Source organism: Amia ocellicauda, chromosome 15, assembly GCF_036373705.1.
Source record: "Amia ocellicauda isolate fAmiCal2 chromosome 15, fAmiCal2.hap1, whole genome shotgun sequence".
NCBI classification, from domain to species: domain Eukaryota; kingdom Metazoa; phylum Chordata; class Actinopteri; order Amiiformes; family Amiidae; genus Amia; species Amia ocellicauda.
The window spans coordinates 20,756,263-20,780,106 of NC_089864.1; the positions used below are offsets into that span (position 1 = coordinate 20,756,263).

General features: G+C 39.1%; 1 protein-coding gene across 2 annotated transcripts in view; it reads left to right on the forward strand.

Annotated features, from left to right (window-relative positions):
- mapk8ip2 (mitogen-activated protein kinase 8 interacting protein 2) overlaps positions 1-23,479 on the forward strand; it is a 45,965-nt gene extending 22,486 nt beyond the window's left edge. The window contains exons 3-13 of one of the 2 annotated variants that reach the window (XM_066723772.1): positions 5,105-5,338; positions 6,441-6,519; positions 7,636-7,830; positions 7,957-10,374; positions 11,111-11,186; positions 13,752-13,924; positions 14,652-14,761; positions 15,050-15,169; positions 15,422-15,492; positions 16,648-16,746; positions 17,886-23,479. In XM_066723772.1, coding sequence (XP_066579869.1) covers positions 5,105-5,338; positions 6,441-6,519; positions 7,636-7,830; positions 7,957-10,374; positions 11,111-11,186; positions 13,752-13,924; positions 14,652-14,761; positions 15,050-15,169; positions 15,422-15,492; positions 16,648-16,746; positions 17,886-17,958 — 3,648 coding nt within the window. In that variant the 3' untranslated portion in view covers positions 17,959-23,479. The remainder of the gene's footprint in view (positions 1-5,104; positions 5,339-6,440; positions 6,520-7,635; positions 7,831-7,956; positions 10,375-11,110; positions 11,187-13,751; positions 13,925-14,651; positions 14,762-15,049; positions 15,170-15,421; positions 15,493-16,647; positions 16,747-17,885) is intronic. The other variant, XM_066723773.1, reaches the window with a different exon arrangement.
- Positions 23,480-23,844: the final 365 nt, after the last annotated feature.

The following is a 23,844-nucleotide window of genomic DNA, read 5'->3' on the forward strand; positions in this document are numbered from 1 at the left end:
CGCCTTGTAGAACAGCGGGGGATCCCACGAGTGCGGCCTGGTGTTGTCCATGGCGCAGAGGCCCAGTGGTCTCAGGCTGCTGGCAAAGGAAAAGCGTTTCATGAAACTCACTTTCTTGCCAGAAACCTGGATGTTCTTAACCACATATGCCAGCCCCTGTGCCTTAATGAGCCGCACAACATCAGGGACCCTGCTTAGGCTGCTGTAGATGATCTCCCTGGCCAAGAGCAAGACTTGTCCTCTTCACTACAAGCTGCAGGTATTTGTGGCCCACTCTGTCAAAGGCCTTCTCCTGGTCCAGGCTGATTAGGGCCAGGGGAACTTCTCTCGTTCGTGTAGGCCACGACATCCCTGAGCAGTATGGCACCGTTGGCTGATCTCAACTGGGTCCCACAGACCTGGTTGGGACCCACTACTTGAGGGAGTGGCCGCTGTAGCCGGAGTGCTTTGGCCAGCATCTTGTGATCGGTGCACAGGATGTGTAAAGCTTTTCTTGACATCAGCTTCGTATGTTAGCTTGTGGCTGTAGTTTTAAGTATAGTCCCGTTCACACTTATTAGGCCGGCCCTGGGCCGCCTCAAATTTAGTTCTGCTTTATTCTGACCCCGTTCACAGTTGAGGTTTTAGGAGGCCTAAGTGCATTCACATATGCATGCCGGGAATTAAACAAATCTGCTCAAACAAACCTGTTACGCATGATATTAGGTCTGCTTACAGGTGTATGCAATGTATTTATAATCACAGCTTATTAATATTGATGTATATGTATAGGCTATTGATTGGTTCTTAACCCTTTGCAGCCGAAGCTTTCTAATATAATTTAAAAATTTGCAGCTGGTTCAATGGGGAATCGAATTAATTTATTTCCCTTCAAATGTCTATCTTCGGTTCTGCAAGTCTTAAAGTGCTGTTATAATTCACCCGAAAGTGTCCGTCTCTGCGGTGCTATTTGCTGCAGGTCGTCCCATGCAATCCAAGCTGCTGCTCAGTATTTCTTGTCAGAGTTCCTCGGAAAAACGTGCAACCTTTTCTCTGGACTCCACTGCATTTGTTGTATTTTTTAAGTCTGATCTTTGCATTTTTATTTTCCTTTTAACTTGGTCTGGCGAGTGATTGATAGCCATCGAAAGAAGCCTTCTGTGATCGCTTCTATAGTTATATCCTCAGACAGCAGCGCTCGGACACTTCCTTTGGCTTCATTAACTTTATCTTCCATCCACGTTGTAAACAGTGCTTTAATTTCTGCATCATCACAGTTGTTACCTCCAAAGCCAGCATTTGTAAATGTACTGCTCAGCTCAATGTAATTGCATTTCGGATTGCATAGTAAACAGCTGGCCTCATTTTATAATGCGTTGATTTGAATGGAAACCTGCTTCGGTTACATTTATATCGTTTTAATGCAAAATTGCAAAAGTGAATGAAGTTACCTGGTCCTGTTCACAATTTCACAATGCATTTTACACCTGAAAAATGCATACTGTAAAAATATCAGACTTCAGTCATACTTAGTAGAAGAAAATACAATACCAACCAGTTACACACACTTATTTTCATTGACCGAGTAATTTGAACTGTTTACATTATAACTAATGACTTGGCCTATACTTATATATATATATATATATATATATATATATATATATATGTATATAAAAAGATGTGAGCTAGTGAAATGTATCAATACATTTAAGGCTATAGATCGATATGACATTCAAACAATATAGAATATGCTTTTTGGTTAGCTATATAAGTGGTTCCATAACCCTATGTTTTGGTGTGTGTTGTTGCAAAATAGCTTCTTCATTCTTCTCTGGAAGTGGTAACACTTTAATGTATATTTTTTGATTAAGATGGGGTTATTTTATAAAGCAATATATCTTTATTTTTAGTGGCTAAAGCAACTATTGTTTAAAATGGTTACCATTCATACAAAATAGTATAATATGTATATTAAAATGCTACAACAAATTAAAATGCACAAATAAATAAAAGAAACAGCAGCGACAGGGAAACGTAACACCAAAGCAACAACAGGATGCTTCGGGGTCTTTGTGATTTAATGTGAAAAACACCCCCAGGGTAAAAGCCAGTTTTGTTAAACTGGTCACCAGATGCACAAATTACTGCCTATCGTTTTCAGCACTGCGCCAGCTGATGCCAGCAGAAACCCAATCCAGACACCTCTGCATGTGTTCACTGGACTGTTCATACAGGCCCTGATTCAATTAGTTTCTCATTAGAGCTGCCTGTTATCTATCTTTTAGTCTATCTATGTGACTCTATTGTTGTGCAGGAAAATAAGCTGCTAGGCATATAGTGCTTGTGAATTTGTAAAGATAAAAAGCATTTTTCATATTTACTTTGGCCAAAAGAAGAAAAAATGTATTTATAGTAATTTGTGCAGCAGCATGAGATCAGGGTTTATTGTAATACTTCTACGGAATATCAGAATATTGGTGGATTATTACATTTCTTTTTGCACTGTATTCTTGCCCTTCTTTCACACAATTTGGAAATTCCAGTTAGTCAGCCCAGCCCACCACTATGACTGTGCACGTCTCCAATGGAGAGGAGACAAAGCATACTTCCTCTGCAATGCAAATTGTCAAAGGCATATGGTTTTTTTGGTGTTGTTTTTTGCATTGCAAGCCTAGAATTCCCACGGCAGCTGGATCGCATAACTGCAGGCAGCTGAGAAGTAACAAAGGGTCGCTTATTTGCTAGGAACCCACCTCGGATTCCAGTCCAACTTGAATCAGGTTTTGGGATGCATCCTTCACACTCTTACAATATAAACATATCTGGCACAATACAAAAACTGTCCAATTTAGGGACAAATCTCTCTCTTGAGTGAAGCCTTAAGACTGTAGCCAAATTATAATATACAGGAAGTGTACTAAAGTCTGTAATGAACTTGTGCCGTCTGCATTCTCTGTAGCTGCACATGAATTACTATCTTATTGATGGAATAAGATACAGTGACCTTGAATACAATAAAATAATGAATATGGATTGATTAATCGGGGATCAGGGGTTATTTTAATTACACTTTTAATTATAATTTTTATGATATTATATATGCTCTTACTGGGGCCAGATAAATTACACCCCAAAAGAGCTTGAGAATAAATGCAGTTGGCAACTCTAATACAGCTAAGATGCAGTTCACAATTTGGCAATGCATCCGTGCTGCTATGACTGTACAATGACTTTGCTAGTGTTCGTCTTAATTTGTGCTTTAAAACCTCTAAAAGTATTTGACTAGTTAATGTCCTCACACATGAAAAGGGAGTCCATGAGGGTGTCTTCTTCTCTCTCACTGGGGACTCAGCTGTCTCCACCCTAGAGTCTCCTACTGGCTTTAGCTTCCGTTGCTTAGCATCCACTTTCCTGTAAACCTGTGAAATCTGAAGCCCTCTATTGATTTTTTTTTTTTTTAAACCTTCCTGCTGCCTGAGTCCTCCTGACATGCCCTCTCTGGTACTGGAGTGCTTCCTGTGAAATATTTATGCATCAGCTGGGGGAGACACTTTGTTTTTATCATCATTCTTTTATTTATTTTATCATCAGACAGCCAGATATATTCTGAGAACAGAACATTTGTCATCATTTGGCTTTTTGACTCTATGTTCTATCTATGGAAGTATGGCAATTCTGACCACAGCTTTAGTGGAGACTTGTGGTTTGTAATGGAAAAACAGTGGAGCAGCTGCGATATCTGCCAATGACCTCAATAGTTGCGAGAAAAGGAGATAGGTGCGTTTCTTCTCAAGGTGAAAAAGTCCTCACGGTCAGTGACATTTGGCTGTTTGATGCTGGGCTATAGGCTATACTAATCCAATTACATGGGAGACTAAATAACCTTAAGGACAGATTTAAGACGTCAAATACACTTAGGACATGCTAGAAGACAAGCAACTGACAACGTACAGGCAACTTAGGGTAATGCCTTTTGTGGATGTTAATATAAATGTCAACTTGATTATAAGACATTGTTTCCATAAGGCACAGGCGCCAGTTTTAGAGAACTGGTTCAGCAATAACTCTGCAGCGAGCCACCTGAGGTTCACCATGCCTCGCTGATGGTATGTATGTTAAGTATGCGATACACTTGATTAACATGTGCTGTTCAGCCTTCCGCACATGTGCTCCAAAATGCTATCGGTGAATAATAATGCTTCATGAGAACTACGCTCGCTTTTATGTTCAGATGAATCCAGGATAGCTGGGAGAGTTTTTAACAGCTTAATCTCCCCCTGTAATTTAAATCAGTCTGCTGGAGATTTCCATTGGTTAAATAGATGGTCTCCTCAAAGCCTATAAAACATTAACACAAAGCGTTTATTTTTGGTTTGTTTGAATAAAAAAATAGCTGCATATATCCCAGCTGCACTAAGTCACTCTGCCCTGATTACAACACTTGGACTAGAATCTAGTGAGGGTGTCTGTTAATTGAAAATTAGGACGGTGTAATTAGATGAGACGATTGTGTTTTGACTACTTTAAGTGAAGTATTCTGGGTTTGTGCGCCGAGGAGTAGAAAATACTCTTTGAACGAAGGGTGACTGAGAATGAGACGAACTGCCAACTAAGGTAAATGTCAGGAGCATCCTATTTCTTTATATGCTAGACATTTTATGTACACATCATTTCATAATTCAGTGTACTATACAATTGTCTCGCTCTCATTCATACATATACAATCACAAATTGTTTACTCCTGTCAAGAAAATACATATGTTAAACAGTTTTTTATATATTATATGAATAAGAACCACATGTATCATTTTGTTTGAAATATATGCTGCATGCAGTTGGTATGATAAACGTGATATTAATTTATATACTCTACATATTCAAGGAGGATTTTGACCACCAATGAGTTCCACGAATGTTTTAAAGAGGGACTTTATCCAGGTGGAGTTTTGGGACAAAACCCCTTTTGTTATTCTTACCCTAAGAGGGAATAAACCCAGACTATTGAATCTTTGCTGGTAGCGGTTTGCCTGTGAGGACAGTTGGCAGTCCATGTTGGTGGGACTCCTTTGGGAATCCTGTGAATCTGGTCATTAAGAGCCGGCCGCTGCTGTATCCCTTGTAGGACTGTCTCATCCTGGAGAAGAGCGACCTCCACCACCCGGTGTGCTCCTTCCAAGACGACTTCCAGGAGTTTGAGATGATTGATGACAACGACGATGATGAGGATGAAGAGGAGGAAGAGGCGGACCCCGAGGCACCTCCCTCCCCTTCTGCTTCCCCTCCTTCCTCCCCATCCCTGGGCACCCTACACAAGAGCCGCCCGACCACACTGAACCTCACCACCACAGTCTCGCAGGTAACTAGAACATAATGGTGTACTCTGTAGGCATGTAGCCGGGCTTTTTGCATACCCCCATATGGTGACATGTCTCCTTTAGTCTTTCGGACTTTACCGTTTGGAGGCTGGTCTGGTGTGGTGGGTTTCTTATTCCTTTGGGATGTGCGTCTTGGCTGCTCCTCAGTGTTTGATTCAAATCCTAGCTATCTGACCCTATCTCTTTCATGAGAACATTTCCTCATGTTGAAATGAAAATAAATCCATTTAGTATTTTTGAGTCTGGGCAATCTCTTATTTGTCTGACTTCACTCTGTAGAGAAGACCACCGGCCGCTGTTTTGAAATTTGCTCCGTTTCAACATTTTCTGGCTTATAGATCTTAGTTTCACATTCCTGCATTTGAGTTGCACGTTTCTCATCAAGAGAAATGCCTAAATACACAGAGCAACACTAAAATATGAAATATATAAAGAGTGATGTTAGTGGTTATAATATCTTTGTATGCTACAGTAATTTTGAATATCAATTTGGGGATCTTATCTATTACAAGAGATTTCATGGATACACTTTCTTAAAATTTCTCACGCGTCCTGTACAAATAAACTAAATATGAAAATTATCTCTCACAATCAGGCAAGCAGTGCTTCCATCTGATTAGCTTTCAACCTGCATGCTTAAATAATAAATGGATATTTACCTCTTATCACCAGAAAAAAACAAAAATGACTGCAGTCCTCTCATAGAAGCTTATCAAGAAGAATATTTATGATTAACAAATATTTATATGCACCTCAGGAACATTTAGAGCAGCCTTACTCCTGAGAGAGACCAGTTGGGCACTAAATTCTCTTTCAGTCTGAGCTACAGCAATTACCAATGTCTCAGTCAGTAAATGCTGTTTAAAATCTAGTTCTCGTGTATAATTCCATATCTATACATAATTTAAAACTGCACCAGGGTGTAATACTGTGCTAAAGTGACAGGGAAACAATTTGAAAGCAAATGAGGAAACTGATATTTTGGGTTTATAATGGTCAAGGCTTTAAAGTATATTGATATAACATGAGGGCATGTCTGTTATGACTACAGTATGTTTAATAGTCACAATTTTATTTTACCAGGATTCTTTGAATAACAATGGGAGTTTTTCTCCACGAAAAGCCAGCTGGCAGGAATCTCTTCATCACCCCTCTTCAAATGGTGAGCACCTTTTCTCAGAAGCCCGCTTTGCATTTTTCAAGTTTGTGTAGGACATGCGTGGAAGATAGATGTAACATATACTGACTAATGAATTAAGTCGAATTTATTTATAGGAGGGTTAGTCATTTTTGTGTGCCTGCTGGGGAGATGGATGGTGAAACCTACTACAGTGTTTGTTTATAACAGACTCTTCTGTGAAATTTGATACAGCTGTCAAACGACATGCAGTCCGGTAGAAAACCACTGAAGATTACTTTTGAGTCCTCGAAAACTAACCACTTTATTTGAAGAGGGATGAGCGCCTGTTTGACTTGTTTGTCATTGGTTTCAAGTGTACCCAAGTTGCATCTGTGATAACTGTGCAAATTAAAAGAATACACAAGGTGGATTAACAAGGAAGGTCTATATCTGAAGTGTACTCAATCAATCAATTCCACATGTGATGCCTATAAGTTGCAAAACAGAACAGACTAAGCCTTGATCAAACAGGGTTTTGAATAGTTGCCGGGGGTTTTTGTGTTCAGTTTGTACTATGAACTTAAAAAAAACAAAGCATGGTCTATATTATATGAATTTATACAATTAGTTTAATAATACATCTGTAGTGTATTTTCTTCCCACGTGAACAGGTTTCTCTTGGGTTTCTAATTTGAATATGTTTATGGAAAATTATAAATACATTTCTGGGACCTTTCCAAAAACTACCTTTGGAACTCCTTCGCAGCTGCCAAATCTCAGCCTCAGGATTGGCTTGGCTATATCCAGGGGCTACAAATTTATAGAAGAAGGCGAGACACTAACTATGAAACAGCTGTCTATTTGTATGATCATCTAACTAAAATACCCCATGGAGTCTCTCTTTCAATTTGTCCTATTTGTTTTTTTCATATAAAGTTTAAGTAAAAGTTTAAATTTGAATAGGCCAAGGTTTTGAAGAGAATGGTTTGTTGGCCTTAAAAGAAATCTGAGTATTGTTCTTGTCTGCACGCCTCTTCTATGAAAGCTGTGGAAGAATGAAACAGGATGAAACCAAAGAAGCAGGTATTTCACTGTGTGCTTTAAGTATCACCTTGTCGTCTATAACAAAAGGTGGCTGTTTGTTTTCTTCTGTTTTAGGACGCTTGTCTCCATCCCATTCTTGCCTTGAAGATGGTAGCCATGTCAATGGCCAGTGTGCTGCAGCACCAGGCTCTGGGTCACAAAGCAAAGGTACAACCCCAAAACAGTCAGGGGACACTGAGCAGTCACAGTCACCACTCAGGCCCCTCCTGTACGACTTTGAGGGCAACAGACGGGAAACGATGGAATACGGTAAAAAAATGTCTGACCCTCCCATGGAAGATTATAATATGAACATAATCTCTTCACCACCATCTCCACTATATTCACCATTCCATGACAGCCGGATCTCTCCTAAACAGTATCTCTCTTCAACAGGGTCTTTTGGTCAACATAAAATGTCCACAAGCTCAGATGCTGGAGTGGATCCCAGTGCTGAAGGTGCCAGTCCAGGCATAACCATACCAGTGATAGATGAAGTCTCTCAGAGCTCTGATACTGAAGTTGACCATGACCTTACCAGTGACTATGCCAAACAGTGGGGGTGCCAATCTAGAACGGCCAATGATACTTACACGGTCACCTCCAAGTCAGTGGTCGATCCAGATTTAGAGAATGACATAACTTTAGATGGCACGAGTAAGTGCTTATCTTCTATTGCACCAGCAGGTAATGATGCTGGAACTCCCTTATCAGATGAAGAACTAGAAAAAGACTTTGACGTTGACTTTATGTGTAAAGACAGCTACGAGTTGGACTCCAAAGAAACTGGGAGCTCCTCTTACATTGAGTTCCCTCCAATCGAGCCCACCTCTTTCTCTAGTTACATGTCCTCTGCCCATCCATCAGAAGCTGATTTAGATGTATCCCATAGTAACCATATCGCAGGTCCACGTGGTCATCCGTCCTCTTCTTCCAATGATACAAACTCGCCATCCTCGGACCCAGGCATTGAAGCTGACCTCACCAGTAAGAGCTGTAAAAGGTACTTGCTACCCGGTCATAACATAGACGAGCTGAGTTCTCCCGGCTCCGATTCAGACATTGAGGGAGAGCTAGAGGCGGCATTTGCCTGTGGAGGGCCCTTAGTCAGCAACATGATCTCATCCATCTCGGAGACAGAGCTAGACCTCACGAGCGATAGCAGCAGTGGCCGGTCCTCGCACCTCACCAACTCTATCGAAGAAGCCAGCTCTCCCACATCGGATCAGGAGCTGGACACGGAGTTAGAGGCAGAAAGTGGGATCATTGGTATCAAGACCTCCCTCCTTCTTGGGCAGCCTGATCTCAATAAGGTTACTTCACCGACAATTGAAGCTGAGGTCCTAACGCGGTTTGATGACAGTCAGGCATTGATGGGTCTACAGAATGTTGATGATCTTGTTTATGAACACACTGCGGACCCGGATGAAACGCTCCCTCCGGCCAACCAAAGCGAAGATAGCCTCTCGAGACACTTAGTCCTGAAGATTGAACCTGACCATAGCTTAGAGAGTTTCAAGAGGTCCTTTTACCTGCCCATAGGACCAAAACTCATGCCTGAGGTAGACGATTACGAAGGGAACAGTGAGTATGACTCGGAATCAGAGTCGGAAGCAGATTTGAGCGAAGACTCTGATTCCCCCTGGCTATTGAGTAACCTTGTCAATAAAATGATTTCAGAGGGTTCTTATCCCATCAGCTGCCCAGAGGACTGCTTCAAAAGGTCTGGCTCCATTTCTGACACGATTTCACCCACGTCAGATTTGGAGACAGATGCTTTTAATGAGCCTTTAGACAGCCAATCCCAAAAGCTGAAATCAAATGGTGACACGCAGGTGGAAAGCTTTGACAAAGGCTACTTAAATAATGAAATGACAAAAGAGCAGGGTTCGAGTAGGGAAGCAGAAAGCTTTGAGGGCTCTTGTGACCCAAGAAGCACAGCCAAAGACAAGAACAGCTCTGAATGTAAACTGACTTCAGCTGAGACCAATGAAATTGTAGGCCCGTGTCTGTATATGAGTAATCCCACCTGTGACACAATCACTCCAGTCTTTGTGGATCGATATAATGGCAGCGTCAGTGCGCTCAAAGCAACAAGCCAAGGAACCTATCTTCCTATCTTAACCTTTGATAAAGACATTGACAGCTCTTCTGTTGCTAAGTCGTCTAAAAACCTCAAAGAAGAAATATTAGAGCCCGATAATGATTTATCCGCCGGAGCCAATGAGCCTGTGTCTCCGTGTCTTAGTGAGAACTTGGAGAGTGATAAAGATGAAGGCCGCGAACTCAAGGAGGACACAAGCTCTTTGGACCGCATTAAGGAGGCTAAAAACAGCCTGACACTAGATCTTACCACAGCTCAGACTAACCGGTGCTTCAATCTGACCTATTCCACTGATAACGATGAGGAATCCTTTCTGGAGGGCATCAAGAGATCTCCATACAACGATCAGTACTTGGATGATTCTCCTACTTCTGAAGAGAACGGGGAAGACCTGCCACCTTTAAACCCTGTGGCAACCAAGCAGATGGATGAGTCCCTGGTCTATGACTCCATTAAGTACACCTTGGTGGTTGATGAGAACACCACTCTAGAGCTGGTCAGCTTGAAGAGATGCACCTCCATCCTGAGCGACGACAGTGAGATCTCTACCCTCTGCGACAACTGCGACCTCGAGGTGGATGATGAGTTTGGCGTCGACGGCGTGGGAGCAGAGATCCTCAGCTCCTCTGAAGACTCGTCCCCTGAAGCAGACGTGCCGTTCTCCAAGAAGTTCTTGAATGTCTTTGTGAACAGTACTTCCAGGTCATCAAGTGAGTACAAAACGCCAAAAACCAATAGCTGTTCTGATCCAAAACGGTATCTAGTGGCACCACAATGCCCATTGAGCTCTATCAGTTGCAGTGCTGTTAATACATTTTATGTCTTTTTATGAGTGATTAATTTAATGTAATATTCATAAGAAGAACATGTTTGGCCTGGCAAGATGGAACTCAGCTGAAGTGAGGAATGATCTTGACAATCAATTTTATGTAAAATGGATTAAATATTCAATTACACTTTGCCATCCAGTGCAATGGGGTCTAATAGTAATGGTATGTTGGGTACGGTGTTCTGTAATCTTTCACTGTTTAACGAGGGAATCTATCACACAAAACTCTAATTCAAGATTTAAAAGAGCTTCTGGGATTCAGACTATTTAATGTAATTAACGACCTGTTATTTATTTGCTTCTTTCGTGGGGGATATAAAAGATTTTAATCAGAAGTTAATAAAAGCAGTTAATGCCCAGTTTGATGTAGTCCTATTATTCATAGTGTCTTTAGGGCATTTACCCGTATTGGTTAATTGCATTCATTGTGTATGCAATATGATTAGTACAAAACACACCGATTATTGTTTGTCAGTGAGAGCAGTTGAACATACATTTATTTATGGCATTGTCAGCTTGCACTATAAGCAATATGAGTGGTTTTCTCTATTAAGATTTCTTGGTTCCTTCCTCTATGTTTAAGTGTTTGACCTAGTGTCGCTTTTGGTTTTGCACAGGTACAGAGTCCTTTGGCCTTTTCTCGTGTACAATAAACGGAGAAGAAAGAGACCAGACACATAGAGCTGTGTTCAGGTGAGCAAATTAATTGTGAATTGATTTCACCCATCTCTCAGTGTAACCTCTGCTGGTATTTATTGGCCATATTCGTATTGAATACATTGTGGCAATTGAGCACACAAAAAAAGAAGTTGGGTGTTAATGTCAGTTAATTGTGATATCAGAAAACTAGTATGTAACAGGACATTAAACATATTGAACTATAATTATAGAACAAACAAAATTACTTCTCAACTATGACTGATCTATATAATAATGTACTGCATTTTTTGTGACCTGCTTTCTAAGGATGCACCTCATTCCTCCCAGCAAGGTGTTCATGTAGTCAGCTTAAATAAACCACGTATTGATTTGTAATCTACAGATTCCTTTAATCATCGCAATTAGTGGCAAATTAATTAATAGGCCACAGTTATGGACATTTATTGAGTTAGCATCCCTTTCATACTAATACATCTTATTCAATATTATTTAAATGTTTCTGTTCACTAGCGGGAACATAATTTTTCAACAAAAGAGTAAAGAAACAGCACTGATTTTACATAAAATACCAAAATCATAACATCAATTTTTATGAAGCTAACTTAATAATAATGCAAGGAGCACAGGTGCACACTCTAAAACAGTGAAGTGTCTTATTTGTGGTGTTTAATCACTGCAGACCTGTAATCATGGCTGGACTTCAGGAAGCTGAACTCAGTCTTGGTCGAACAGCTTCAGATTTACTTTGTTCTCATTACAATTCTGAAGGAGTATAAATGGTTTTAATAATCATCTGTGATCAGAATGAATTTTAATTGGAGGCAAGATAATTAGTGGCTTTGTGCCAGGCTGCCTTGGAGCTCCTCACATTAGCATATTCTCCATTGTTTCTGACTGGGAAGTGTGGTGTTCCTCTTTGAAGCTTGCCCCATTCAAATGATCTGGGCTTCGTTATTCAATGAGCAGGTCTGTAGGTTGCCTTTGGGGAATATACATCAATGTAAATTTTGAACACGTAAACAAAATATTTATGTTGCGAAAGGATGATGGGGTAATTGGAAATAAACAACATTTGCATATACTATATTAAACGTATACACTTAAAATAAGGGACTTTAAAGAAGACCATTTTAGAAGAAGAAGAAGATAATAAAAGGTGGAGGTACATCCAATACACCTTAAACACTCCTTTTAGAAAAAAAATGTTTGTGACCCACAGTGGTGAATATCATGCTTCACCTGCGCTATCAGTACTCCAAATAAAATAATTGAAAAGAGTTCACCCACAAGGGGAGATTCATGAGGAATGAAGAAAGAAAAATGCCCAGTAGAAGGTGGCAGTAGGAGTTACTGGAAAACTGAGGAACAGACTAAGCTGCTGTGATAGACACAGCCATTAAAGCACAATCCCAAATCTCTTAAGTTGCCTTTTCAGTGAAAACACAGACTCATAGCTGTGACAGGAGTACGCCAATGAAACGGTCTTTTTTGAAAACCTCATGAACACCTACAAGAGGACGTCAGGACTTTAGTTCCCTTGTCACTGGGTTTTGGTTGTTTGTAACCATGAATCCTGCAGTAAGGATAAAGGGAGGAAAAGGAGCTTGGGGTTTAATCTTTTTGACATGTATTTTCAATGCCTCATTCGAAATCTCCACAGTAAAGAGAATTAGGGACAGGGAAAGGGGGACATCAGCCCAGGAGCATCAAACAAAATGGCTGTCCTTCTGGCAGCTTCCTGTCAATATACACATTTCCTTTAACTGACCTATTATGACTTTCAGCACAGTGACTTCATAGTACTTCTGGTTAGAAAACAGATGAACTAGCACAGAGGGTTTCTTAAAAGGGGTGCAATTTCATAAATACCTTAATTTTCACTGTGTTCTTGGTGACTTTCTGTCTGTTTGGAGCAACATTTCAGGTTTGCAAACTTGTCAAACTGATGGCAGTCAAGGTAGAAATGCACTGACTAGTCAGGCATAATGCCAGCAGGTGCCATGGAGACCGTATTTCAGAGTACAACAGAGACACCCTCTAGATCCATCATGTCCCCTAAATTATGGAAACAGTTTAAGTGCTTTTGTTTGAAGACCACTAATCTCTTGTATGGCACAGTTGTGGACGCCAGCAATCCTCTATCTTTCTCAGCTGGGTTTAAATGACCACATCCCGAGGAGAAAGCTTGGAAATTGGTGCACATCACCACCTGCTCCCCATTAGTTTTTGTTATTTGTGCTGCATTTACACCTTTTACCGGTCTTGTATAAACAAACCCTGGAGTGTAGATGTGTCCTTTTATTTTGTGCAAAATATGACATGCATTGTCTGAAAATATACAATTCATTCACGGTTTTGTGAAGCTGGGTCTAATACACTTAATAACCTAGCTTAATTTGTATTTGTTTGCTTATTGTTGTTATTTATTAACATATTTATTTATGTATGTGTTTATTTAATATAAGTGTCCTGCCCTCAGTGTTGTGAATAGTGTTGTGTTTGGTCCTGCCTAATAGAAAGGATTACCTGAGCTAATGTCAACACTGTCATTTATCTGTTTAAAAGTTGTTGTTTTTTGTTTCGGCTTCCCTAATGTAGATTCATCCCACGGCATGAAGATGAACTGGAGTTGGATGTGGACGACCCTTTGTTTGTAGAGGTGGAAGAGGATGACTACTGGTACAGGGGATACAATATGCGCACAGGAGAGAGAGGCATTTTCCCTGCTTATTATGCCCATGAAGTAGTGGGCCAAGTCAAAGAATTTGTCGGTAAGACTGTGTATATGTAGAGCTTCTCTCGGTGGGTTAATTCTGTGGGAATGCCGTGACAGTAAGGTCCCAAATGTGGTATTTTAATGATAATATGTATGGTACAATCAATCTTACTCCTTGCTAAAATTATGAATTAATAAATGTAGGACTATAGGATACATCTTGGAAATAATACTCTATTGAATATGACATCAGTTTATGTTATCTTTTTAATGTCATTCACCCGACTTAACTGCAAATGACAGGATATGTGTTGTGCATGCAGTCTGTTTACATCTGTTTGCCATAGAGATGATTTTAATCAGCCTAAATTATCTAAACTGAAAACTGTGTATTGAATCTTTACTCACGCACTCATCATGTAAGTTATTGGAGAACTACCTAGCTCAGTTTTTTAGACAAAAGGAGATGCTGATATTTTTTTTTTTCCCAGGCATGTTTGGCAGTGTTCATTCTTACATAGACATGTTCAAGCTTATTGTTTAAAGTATATATTGCTGAAGTAATCTTATAAGTGACTTTGTGTGACGGTACACTTTTTCATTAACATAAAAAAGCTGTACTAGCATTATTATTGTGCATCACTGGCTTTAATTGCTATATGAATGTAGGCACATTTGTATGGTGTACTTGCATTCTGTTAGTTAGCTTTGTTCTTAATCTTTTATTGTATTAATTATGTAAACATCTACTTTAAGCTTTACCTATAATTGTACTTTTTCAGGGGTCAAGCGGGACACAGCTTGGATGGAGAGATTCAACGTTCAGTTCTTGGGCTCAGTGGAAGTACCTTATCATCAGGGCAACGGGATACTATGTGCTGCCATGCAGAAAGTAATTATGTCCTCTTGTAGCATTAAACTAGACATTATGTGTTGTAGGGTTGTAGCTATACAAATATCTATACAACTTTACATACCAGCTCACCTATCAGATATGAGCGCTACTCTAGTTGATGGTGAATGTAATGACATTAAAACATTTGTAAATCTAATTTCTGTGTAGGCCTGGATTATGAGTTCAGCTTTATTATTATGTAGTCCCTTAAAAGTATGATTTTGGCTGCGTTAAATGAACTGAACACAGGCCACATTTTGACGATCATTTCCCTATCTGTTCAAGATCGCAACTACACGGAAACAGACCGTCCATCTCAGACCTCCCGCCATCTGTGACCTGGAAATCAGCCTGCAGGGCGTCAAGCTCGTCATGAGCCTGGATGAGTTTGACGGCAATGATGAGGTGAGCCTGTGAAAAAATAACAAAATGATCCCAGGACGTGAGACCGTAACCTCTGCAGGCCAGACATGATCATAAAGATCTTTATTTTGTTTTCTAATGGTGTGAAATGAGAACGAAGGGGTCACTCTGGGGAAGGCGCTTCAAGCCAGAGTGACCCCTTCTTTCTCATTTCTTGCCTTTTAATCATTGACAGTCAACTGAAAGAAATGTTATTTAACCTCATCGATGTCAAATGTTCTGTTTTTTCTTCAGTTCGACAGGTGCAGTCACTTCTTCCAGATGAAGAACATTTCCTTCTGTGGCTGTCATCCTAAAAACAACTGGTATGTGTGTGCTGCTGAGTGAAACACACACCCAGGGTGTCTGGAGATGTTTGATTCACTGTCATACGAACAATATTGTGCATTAGAATGTGAAGCCCCAGGTTGCATTATATAAAACCATTATTAAAACATTTGTATAATAAAAAAAGGCAATATCTGAAGTAGAAGAGTTTCATGAAAGCAATGCATTGTCAGTAACCCAATTGAGCCTTTGGGTTGCATCATATTTGGAGTCTAGGTGCAGTTTAGTACAGCATTTATATAACCAAGCTAATTATGTAGTTGAAGGAGTGATAGTCTGCATTATATAAACCATTATGCACATACAAAAGCATTGTACTGAATAATAAAAGTCATGGCATATCTGCCTTTGCTGCCTATTTAGAAGCACCTATTAATTGTGGAAAACTGTCAAATGATGTCATTCTTTGTGCACATCCTGTGGGTTGTGTGGCTTTCTCCAATAAAGGTGTTTCTGAACAACCCATGTGATTTTTTTTCTTTCCTGGAAAATAAATGCAGTATTTCTGCCTTTGTAGAATGTTTGAGTAGAATGCATCTATTACGTAGTATATTTACAGTATTTACAGTATTAAAGCAGGAAAAAACTTTCATATAAATGCACAAGGAAACACTCAACACTAAACTATATATTCGTTTATTGTTATTTTAAATGTTTTAAATCATGGCTTCACTACTAGATGGTACCATAGGATTTTCTCCAAACCTGTGATGTCATCTGATGTAATAACTCTTATTTGAATCCACAGCTGTAATAATAATAATAGGTGCTGTTTAATAAAGAATTGACAAGAGCTATGAAATACCGAAACTGAAATGTGATATTTCACTGGCTAGGGCAAGTTTCTTGCCTTAGATCATAACCATTTTAAAATGAAATGTTTCTTTGATTTGCAAATAGTACAGAAAAGTGCATTATGAAAGTGTAACATTTTTAAAAGTTTAAAGTACAGTTGGAATACAAACAAATTGCAGTGTTACGCCACACATTCATGATTGATACAAAGAAAAGACTCAAACAGAATGAAACATAATATTTATCCATTTATAGCATAAATCAGTCAGAGAATATGATGTCAAGCCACATATTAGCATTACATGATGTAACATTTTAAAATAATTGTTCTTTTTCAGCTACTTTGGATTCATCACGAAACATCCAGTGCTTAACCGGTTTGCCTGCCATGTCTTCGTATCCCAGGAGTCAATGCGGCGCGTAGCAGAGTGTGTGGGGTAGGTCTCCTATTCAGTTATGTCTATATAATTTGTATTTGTTTATTTAAGTATTTGTTAGTTACATATATATTATCTTAAAATATAATCCCTCATGTAAAGGTAAATCAGTTGTTAAGCCCCTGCATCATTGGATCTGTTTTCTCTAAAGATGTCAATCAGGCCTTTCCAGTAAAGCTCATGTAGAGAATAGAGAATTCAAATAATCAACACATCAGTTATTTTTTATGATGAGCCAGTAGGTGATGTGATAACTGGAGCTGATAATTTGAATTTGTATCAGTTTAATCTGTACAGTTCGGAAGTTAGACTCGTCATTTGTTTGAATTTGTTTGAGTTCCAACACCCATCTTTTCATTCACAGAGGATTTCATCTATTTTTTTATGCGATTAATTTGCAACCAGATTTATGTCGAATCAATCCAAGCACCGTTAGAGGGAACAGTTAAGCCCATCTTGAACTCTTAGTGCAAACTCAATGTAAAATTGGTAAAATGGAGTTTGTGAAATGAAAATACACAAAATACAGTGGAATACATTTGGGGACAATTTCATATCTCTCTAATCCTAAGTATCCTGTCTGAAAACACTTTAAGAAGAAAACAATCATTTCAATTCTGATTGTTGTTCATAAGCTACAGTAGACCTGTGGACAAGGAGAGCAGTAACATATGCTAACCTTGTAGGACCTCAGATAAGCAGCTCAGACTGGGACTTTTTATCTCTCTCTTCTGTCCCTGAATTATTTCCCTTTTAATTATATTTTGGCCCGGATTAAAAATTTCAAAGCAGCCTTTTGTGTCTGACTCGGGCTGCCAAACAAATACACATTACGATTTGGTTTGTTAATGCATCCCTAAATCCGATGTTTAATAGCCTATTAAAAAAATGTGGCAACCCCAGGTGCAAATGGGATTAGTTTGACCCAGCAGCTGTAGTTAAAGCCCTGGTAGTAAGAAATGCCACTGTCACCGGCTCACGAGTGGCCCAACTGGCAAATCCTCTGGTCTGAGCCCTGTAGTCCAGACTGGTACTGGTTTGTGACTGGGATTTGCCCCCACAGACTGTGAGCAGGATTCCCCAAGGATGAATAATTGCAGATTTGAATTAATGAACCTACTGTATTACTCTTGTTTCAGACGTGCATTCCAGGAGTATTACCAGGAGCATTTGGAGTACGCCTGTCCTACAGAAGACATTTACCTGGAGTAACCATACCCAATAACAACAACCTCCCCCTGACTCTGTATGTTCTTCAAGAATCCCACAAGGGGGCTTTCAGTAGCTGTTCTCTTTTGTAAGATACCTTCTTTCTGAACTGGGATGCTTTTTTTTCTTCTTCTTCTTCTTGTTCCTCTACCTTTTAGACATCTTCAGATCGAATGTGCATTGATTTCAAATTTCCCCCTCCTTTTTCTACAAGTTAGCGGGTACATGGGGTGGCTGAGGAACAGTGCTTTTGAAGATATTTTTTTTCTTCAATTTAAAGATGAACAAAACAAAACTACAACTACTTCTGTACATGTTTGACATTCATGCATGGCTTTAAGGTGATACACACACACACACACTCGCATACACACGCACACACCTACGCTGAAAATACAAGTATGATAGTATTCAGGGGCTAGAATACCCTTGATAAATGCAGTAGATAAACACATGATTTTGCAGCTGGTTGATCTTTGAGCCTTGAGTTGTAAATATGAATGAACTCAAAAGCTAAGCTAACTAGATTTCCACTGAGATAGTTGGTGCACCTGACTGTGCCAGTATGTGCAAATTGGAAATTAAGTCCTTAATTATAGGAATCGCTGGAGAAGAGGCACCATAAAAACAACAGCCAGTGTTCCATATGAAGCATAGTGTAAATATATATATAGACAGAGTAGAAAATAGAGACAGCTCATAAATCCATGAAATGTAAATTCACATTTACACTAACTGTCACACGGTCATGAGAGTTGATTTGGTGTCATTGTCTTTATTAAATGGCAGTACACCTGTCAGTGGCATAAGGGAGACATTTACGAAGGTCCAGTGAGAAGAAAGGAATGGAAATGACAGGCAAACATCACATTATCTGAGGTACAACTACCTAGTCTGAAAAGGCACAGAGCTTGTAAATATAAATGCGCTGATGCTTACCTCTTCTTGGCATCATTAAACTGATGTTATGGAGTCGCTGACAGATGGTTTCCATACATTGATCAGGATTATCCGAACCCAGTGGTGTAGCTACTGACAGTCTATCCTACACTGCGTCCTGGTTGAGCCTGTTTCTGCAATTTGAAAGAGGAGTGCAGTTATGCCATGGGGGTGAGAGGGTGTGTGTGTATCTATAGGACACTGATGTGTTCTTTTCTATCAGTGCTCTTTTCTATCAAGGAATATCGGTTTGGACGATGGAAGTGGACCTTGGTTTTTGTAAGCTTTGCCGAAAGGCTCAGGAAACGTATCCACTATACATGGTCCCTCTGTCGTTTCTTCTGTTCATCTCGCTGTGTGACTCTTTGTGTCTGTGCTAGCTGGATGTTTTCCATTTCTGTGTGTAGCCAAGTAAAAGAGAGAGAAAAGAAATGCAGTTGGCCCCCCGATGAGTATTTCTTTGGCGTATAGATACTGTGTGTTGTAGCATAACAGTGATTGGAATGTGATAAGGTATGATCAGAAACTCTTCCTTCATGCGCATTACAGAAATCTCTCTAAACCTTTTTGAATAGGAGACTGTACCGCTGCCAGTTTTTCTTTCTTTTCTGACAATTGTTCTACCACATTCCCTCCATCCATATTCATAGAAAAGACTGGTCTTCTCTGAAGAAGCTGAGATGCTTTAACACAAAGCTGAATGAAGAAAGAAAGACCTTTGTCTAATGCTGTATAATTTCATATTTGGGTCGTACTGGGGAATTAGTGTTGTTGCTTTGCGTCGGTCACGGCTCGGTTATTTCTGACTAACCTGAGGCAGTAATAAGCTGGTGACAACAGGAAATCTGCATGACTTTTCACATCAACAGCCTGCTAGCAAAATTGTCTTGCCTGTAGGAATACAAGAAAATGTTACTCGTATGCTTCTGTTCATTTACTGTGGGTTTCTTTAATGAACAACATAATAAACTGATGTAGTTTACCATACGTCTGTACTTTTATAATATATTACAACCGTTATGTAATATTTTAGCCTTTAAAGTTCTGTGGATATCTTTAGTGGAGATGTACAAATGCTTCTTGGTGTTTTACAGAACAATATTTAAACCATAGGTATGATAGATCAAAACAACCAAAATTGTAGCAAATTAGTTAAAATAAAAATAAAGATAACATGCAAAAAGATAACAAGATACCCCCCTCCATAAAATAAAAGATATATAACCTTGATTAAAAAGTCTTAGGTATTGCTGACTCTACGTTTACCTTCATATCACCGACTTTCACACAGAAGGTGAAATGGAATTCTATACTGATATATAGAAGTAGAAACATAGATATCGAGTTTCTATGCCTTTCACCGCAGTGTTTCATAATATGTGAGCGTTCCTCCTCCTCATCTCTCTCTCTCTACCTGCCCAGATGGGTTGTCCCTGGGGGGTTTGTGACCTCACCACTCTTGCTTTAGACTCGGCACTAAGACTCTCCTCTACCCTCTGCAAGGCCACAGTGTCTCGGCAAAAGAGGGGACCCCAGACCAAACCAACCAGAGTGTAAATGGACACAGCAGGCAGACATGTTTTGTATGACAGACGTGTATTGTGAAAGAATAGGCCTCCTTAAATCAATATTCCTGATTGATTGATTGATATATATGTATGAGAGAAACAGATGCACATACTTTTGTTAGTGTTTCGTTTTTTTTTCTCAGACTATCACATTTGTCATTTGATACCATATTCCTATATACTCATGGCTTTACAGAATTGTGACTGAATTTCTGAACTAGAGCATACACTAGAAATGGCACTTTGATTTTTGCTTATACAGATATAAAGATCTAAAGATCATTGGAATTGACTGGTCAGGGGTCAGGGACTGCCCTGTTCATTCAAAGCCCGATTCTTGTCAATGGTATAGTCACTGTGCTGTCAGAAGGAATTAGGCCTTATGTTAAGAGTACTTTAAATGAATGAAAATAAATACATCAAAAGCAGGGCCTCCTGACCTAACAGCTGGGAGTTTTCCTCTGTGAGGGTTTTTCTCCTCTCTGTGGTAGCTCAGCTGTCACATGATGATTGCCTCATCATAAGACTTGACTTCACACATCCCATAGTGCAGCATCCAGTCTGCATGCAGCTCAACCTCATCTGGAGTGTCACATGTCCTGAGCTACACACCTGCTTGTGATAATTGTGGCACAGTTAAATATGCAGGATTTATGCAGTCGCCACGTCCTGCCCTGTGGAACCTCAGGCTTCAGTCTTTAAAAGAATGCATGCCCTTCCTTGGGAATGACAAGATTTCATTGCATGTTATTTTTTTGTTTCTCACATTTATGAAATCGTAACATAATATACGGTGCCTTTTGTCTTCAGTTGCTTCTGGTCTTGAGTGTCTGTCATGCAGGAGTTCACCGTGAGAGAGAATTAGTGTGTGCCAGAGGAATCTCATTATGGTTAATTGGGTGTTTTGTTTAATTTTGATGTATTTACTTTTATTTTATTTTTTCATTGCTTTGTATTATTTATTAATTTGTATTTTAATAGCTAAAGGTCATTCTGAGGTATGTACTATATGGAGTTTTTTTTTTTTTTTAGTTTTTTTTAGCAGTATCAGTTTCAGAATGTGAATGAAGAAATGTCTATTTAAATTTGCAGTATAAATAGGATTAATATGTCTCCTTTGTACACTCTTTAAAAGTACATTTCGCTTTCCAGTTATGCCTGCAGCAAGAAACAAAAGATTAATTAATTCACTAGTCACAACAACAATAATAATAAAAAAGTGTTTCTGTAATTTGTTTCCTGTGCACAAAAGAGTTCTGGAAATAATACTTTTCCATGCTTGTTTTACATAAATACTTGCATATAATTAACTTAAAAACAACTCTACATTGAGTATGTAACACAGAAAACATAAGTCATTTGTAATGGTAACCATATCTTCTAATTGAATACATGTAAGGCCTATGCAATAGTTTGATGTAGACAAAATGTTTGGTGAGGAATTATAATGTGGTACAAGTCTGCGCCTGTAGGCCCGGAGAGGGAACATTTTACAAGATATCAAGCTAATGGTTAATACTGTTTTTTCCTGAATTTATAGTCATTTTAAAGTGCGCTTGTTGGACATGTACCATAATCCTCCATCCACAAGGAACTCATATAATCCTGCATGAGTCATGATTACTGTATTTGTTATAAGCTTTCCTTTTATGTAACATCTCTCCTTTACATTTACCAAAACATGCTTGTAGGTTCATGGGAAGGGCCAACCGAACTATGACGAAACGTAAGACTTTATACATGAACCGACAGTCGGTGAACACCACGCAAATATTGCTTTTTTATTCCTCATCTCAGTGTCACATGAGCCAGGATTATGTGGACTTGCAGTCGTTTGGCAAAGTCCCCGACGCCCGTGCTAGGGCTTTTGAAGGGAATACAGTATTTGTAGTCACAACATAGACAATGTGGAGACATTTACAGACTCCGAGGAACCCTTCAAATTAGAGAAATAAAGGAAATCGCCTCCTTCCTTCAAGATGTTCATTTTTAAGAGTTTCCATGGTAACCAATAGTAGTGAGTGGAAGTTAGTTGTGACTGGAATATTAATGGATTTTAAAAAAAGAGGTTCAAAGGAAATCACTTCGTATATGTTGTTTGCTAGATCACTGTACATCTAGTATAACTCATGCTGTGTAGTTTGTTATGCTACGTTAATAAAATAACTGTGAAATAAAAACAATCTTCAATTTTTCAGATGTATCAAAATCTTATTGGACAAAGCTATACTGACACTTCTGTTTCTCATATATGAGTTATGTATCAATTTATTTCAGTTCTGCACACAGACGGTGTTTATTAAGGTGTTGATTATCAGCTGTCTTTATCATCTTCTTCATGTCTCACCATGTGATATGCAAGATGCATTTTGCACGGGCACTGACACTCACGTTGTGCAGCAGTGTGTGCAAACATGTCTCTTTTTTCGTGCAATATTAGGATTGTGTGGCAAGAGACATGAATGTAACATCTCAAGAATTTGTGTGTCAACGAATGTGATTTATCCAGCTCCAGGGTAGTACACATCTATTGTAGAGCTGCGTAGAAACAACCTGTATTTAAATAAGAACTTGTACAGCATTTGCTTTCATGACAATAAAAATCCTATTGCATATTGCTAGTGTATTCCATTCAAACGATTCCCTTTGCTTTGTACTCCCGTCAACATGACCAATCTCTCATTTTGATGCAAGAGATTTTTCGGCATTTTAAAAATCTAACAGCTACTTCCCTTTGCCCGTTCCCTTTCTGGTAGACACCCAGACTCCAGGATTCATTTAGCCTGTATAATCCATAACGGTGTAACTTTGGAATTAAACTGAGATTCTTCACTGTACAACTATAACACATCAGTATGTAATAAACAATATCTATCTTGTATCTTAAAAAAAAAAAAAAAGATAAAAAGGACTTGTAAAAAAAAAAAAAAAAAAAAACTGAAGAAAAAAGTAAAAAAATTATTCACACTGCCTTGTCATGGATTTGGTCTTATGAATAAAATATATGCTTGATGTCAGTTGCTGTATGTTTCTTTCTGCCTGTGTCTCTCCGATTGTGTCACGTCGTGCCTGTCGAGACATTTGGTTCTGGTGGGGTACAACTATAGTATAATATAGTAGTGGGACAAGCTTCTCATGCCAGTAGATTTTAATATGAGAGCACCTGGACCCCCAGGACATTTTGTGTTATCATGGACAGAAATGTATTATCAGTCCTGATGGAATTTAATGGCAAGGGCAACCCTAACTATAATGCCACAAATATGGGAGTCTGGGAGTCTTGATCTAAGTCCTATAGATCACATATGAGATGAACTAGAATAGTTTTAACTAGTTTTAACACAATATAACAAATGTAACTGAACAAAATTAAAATCGGACG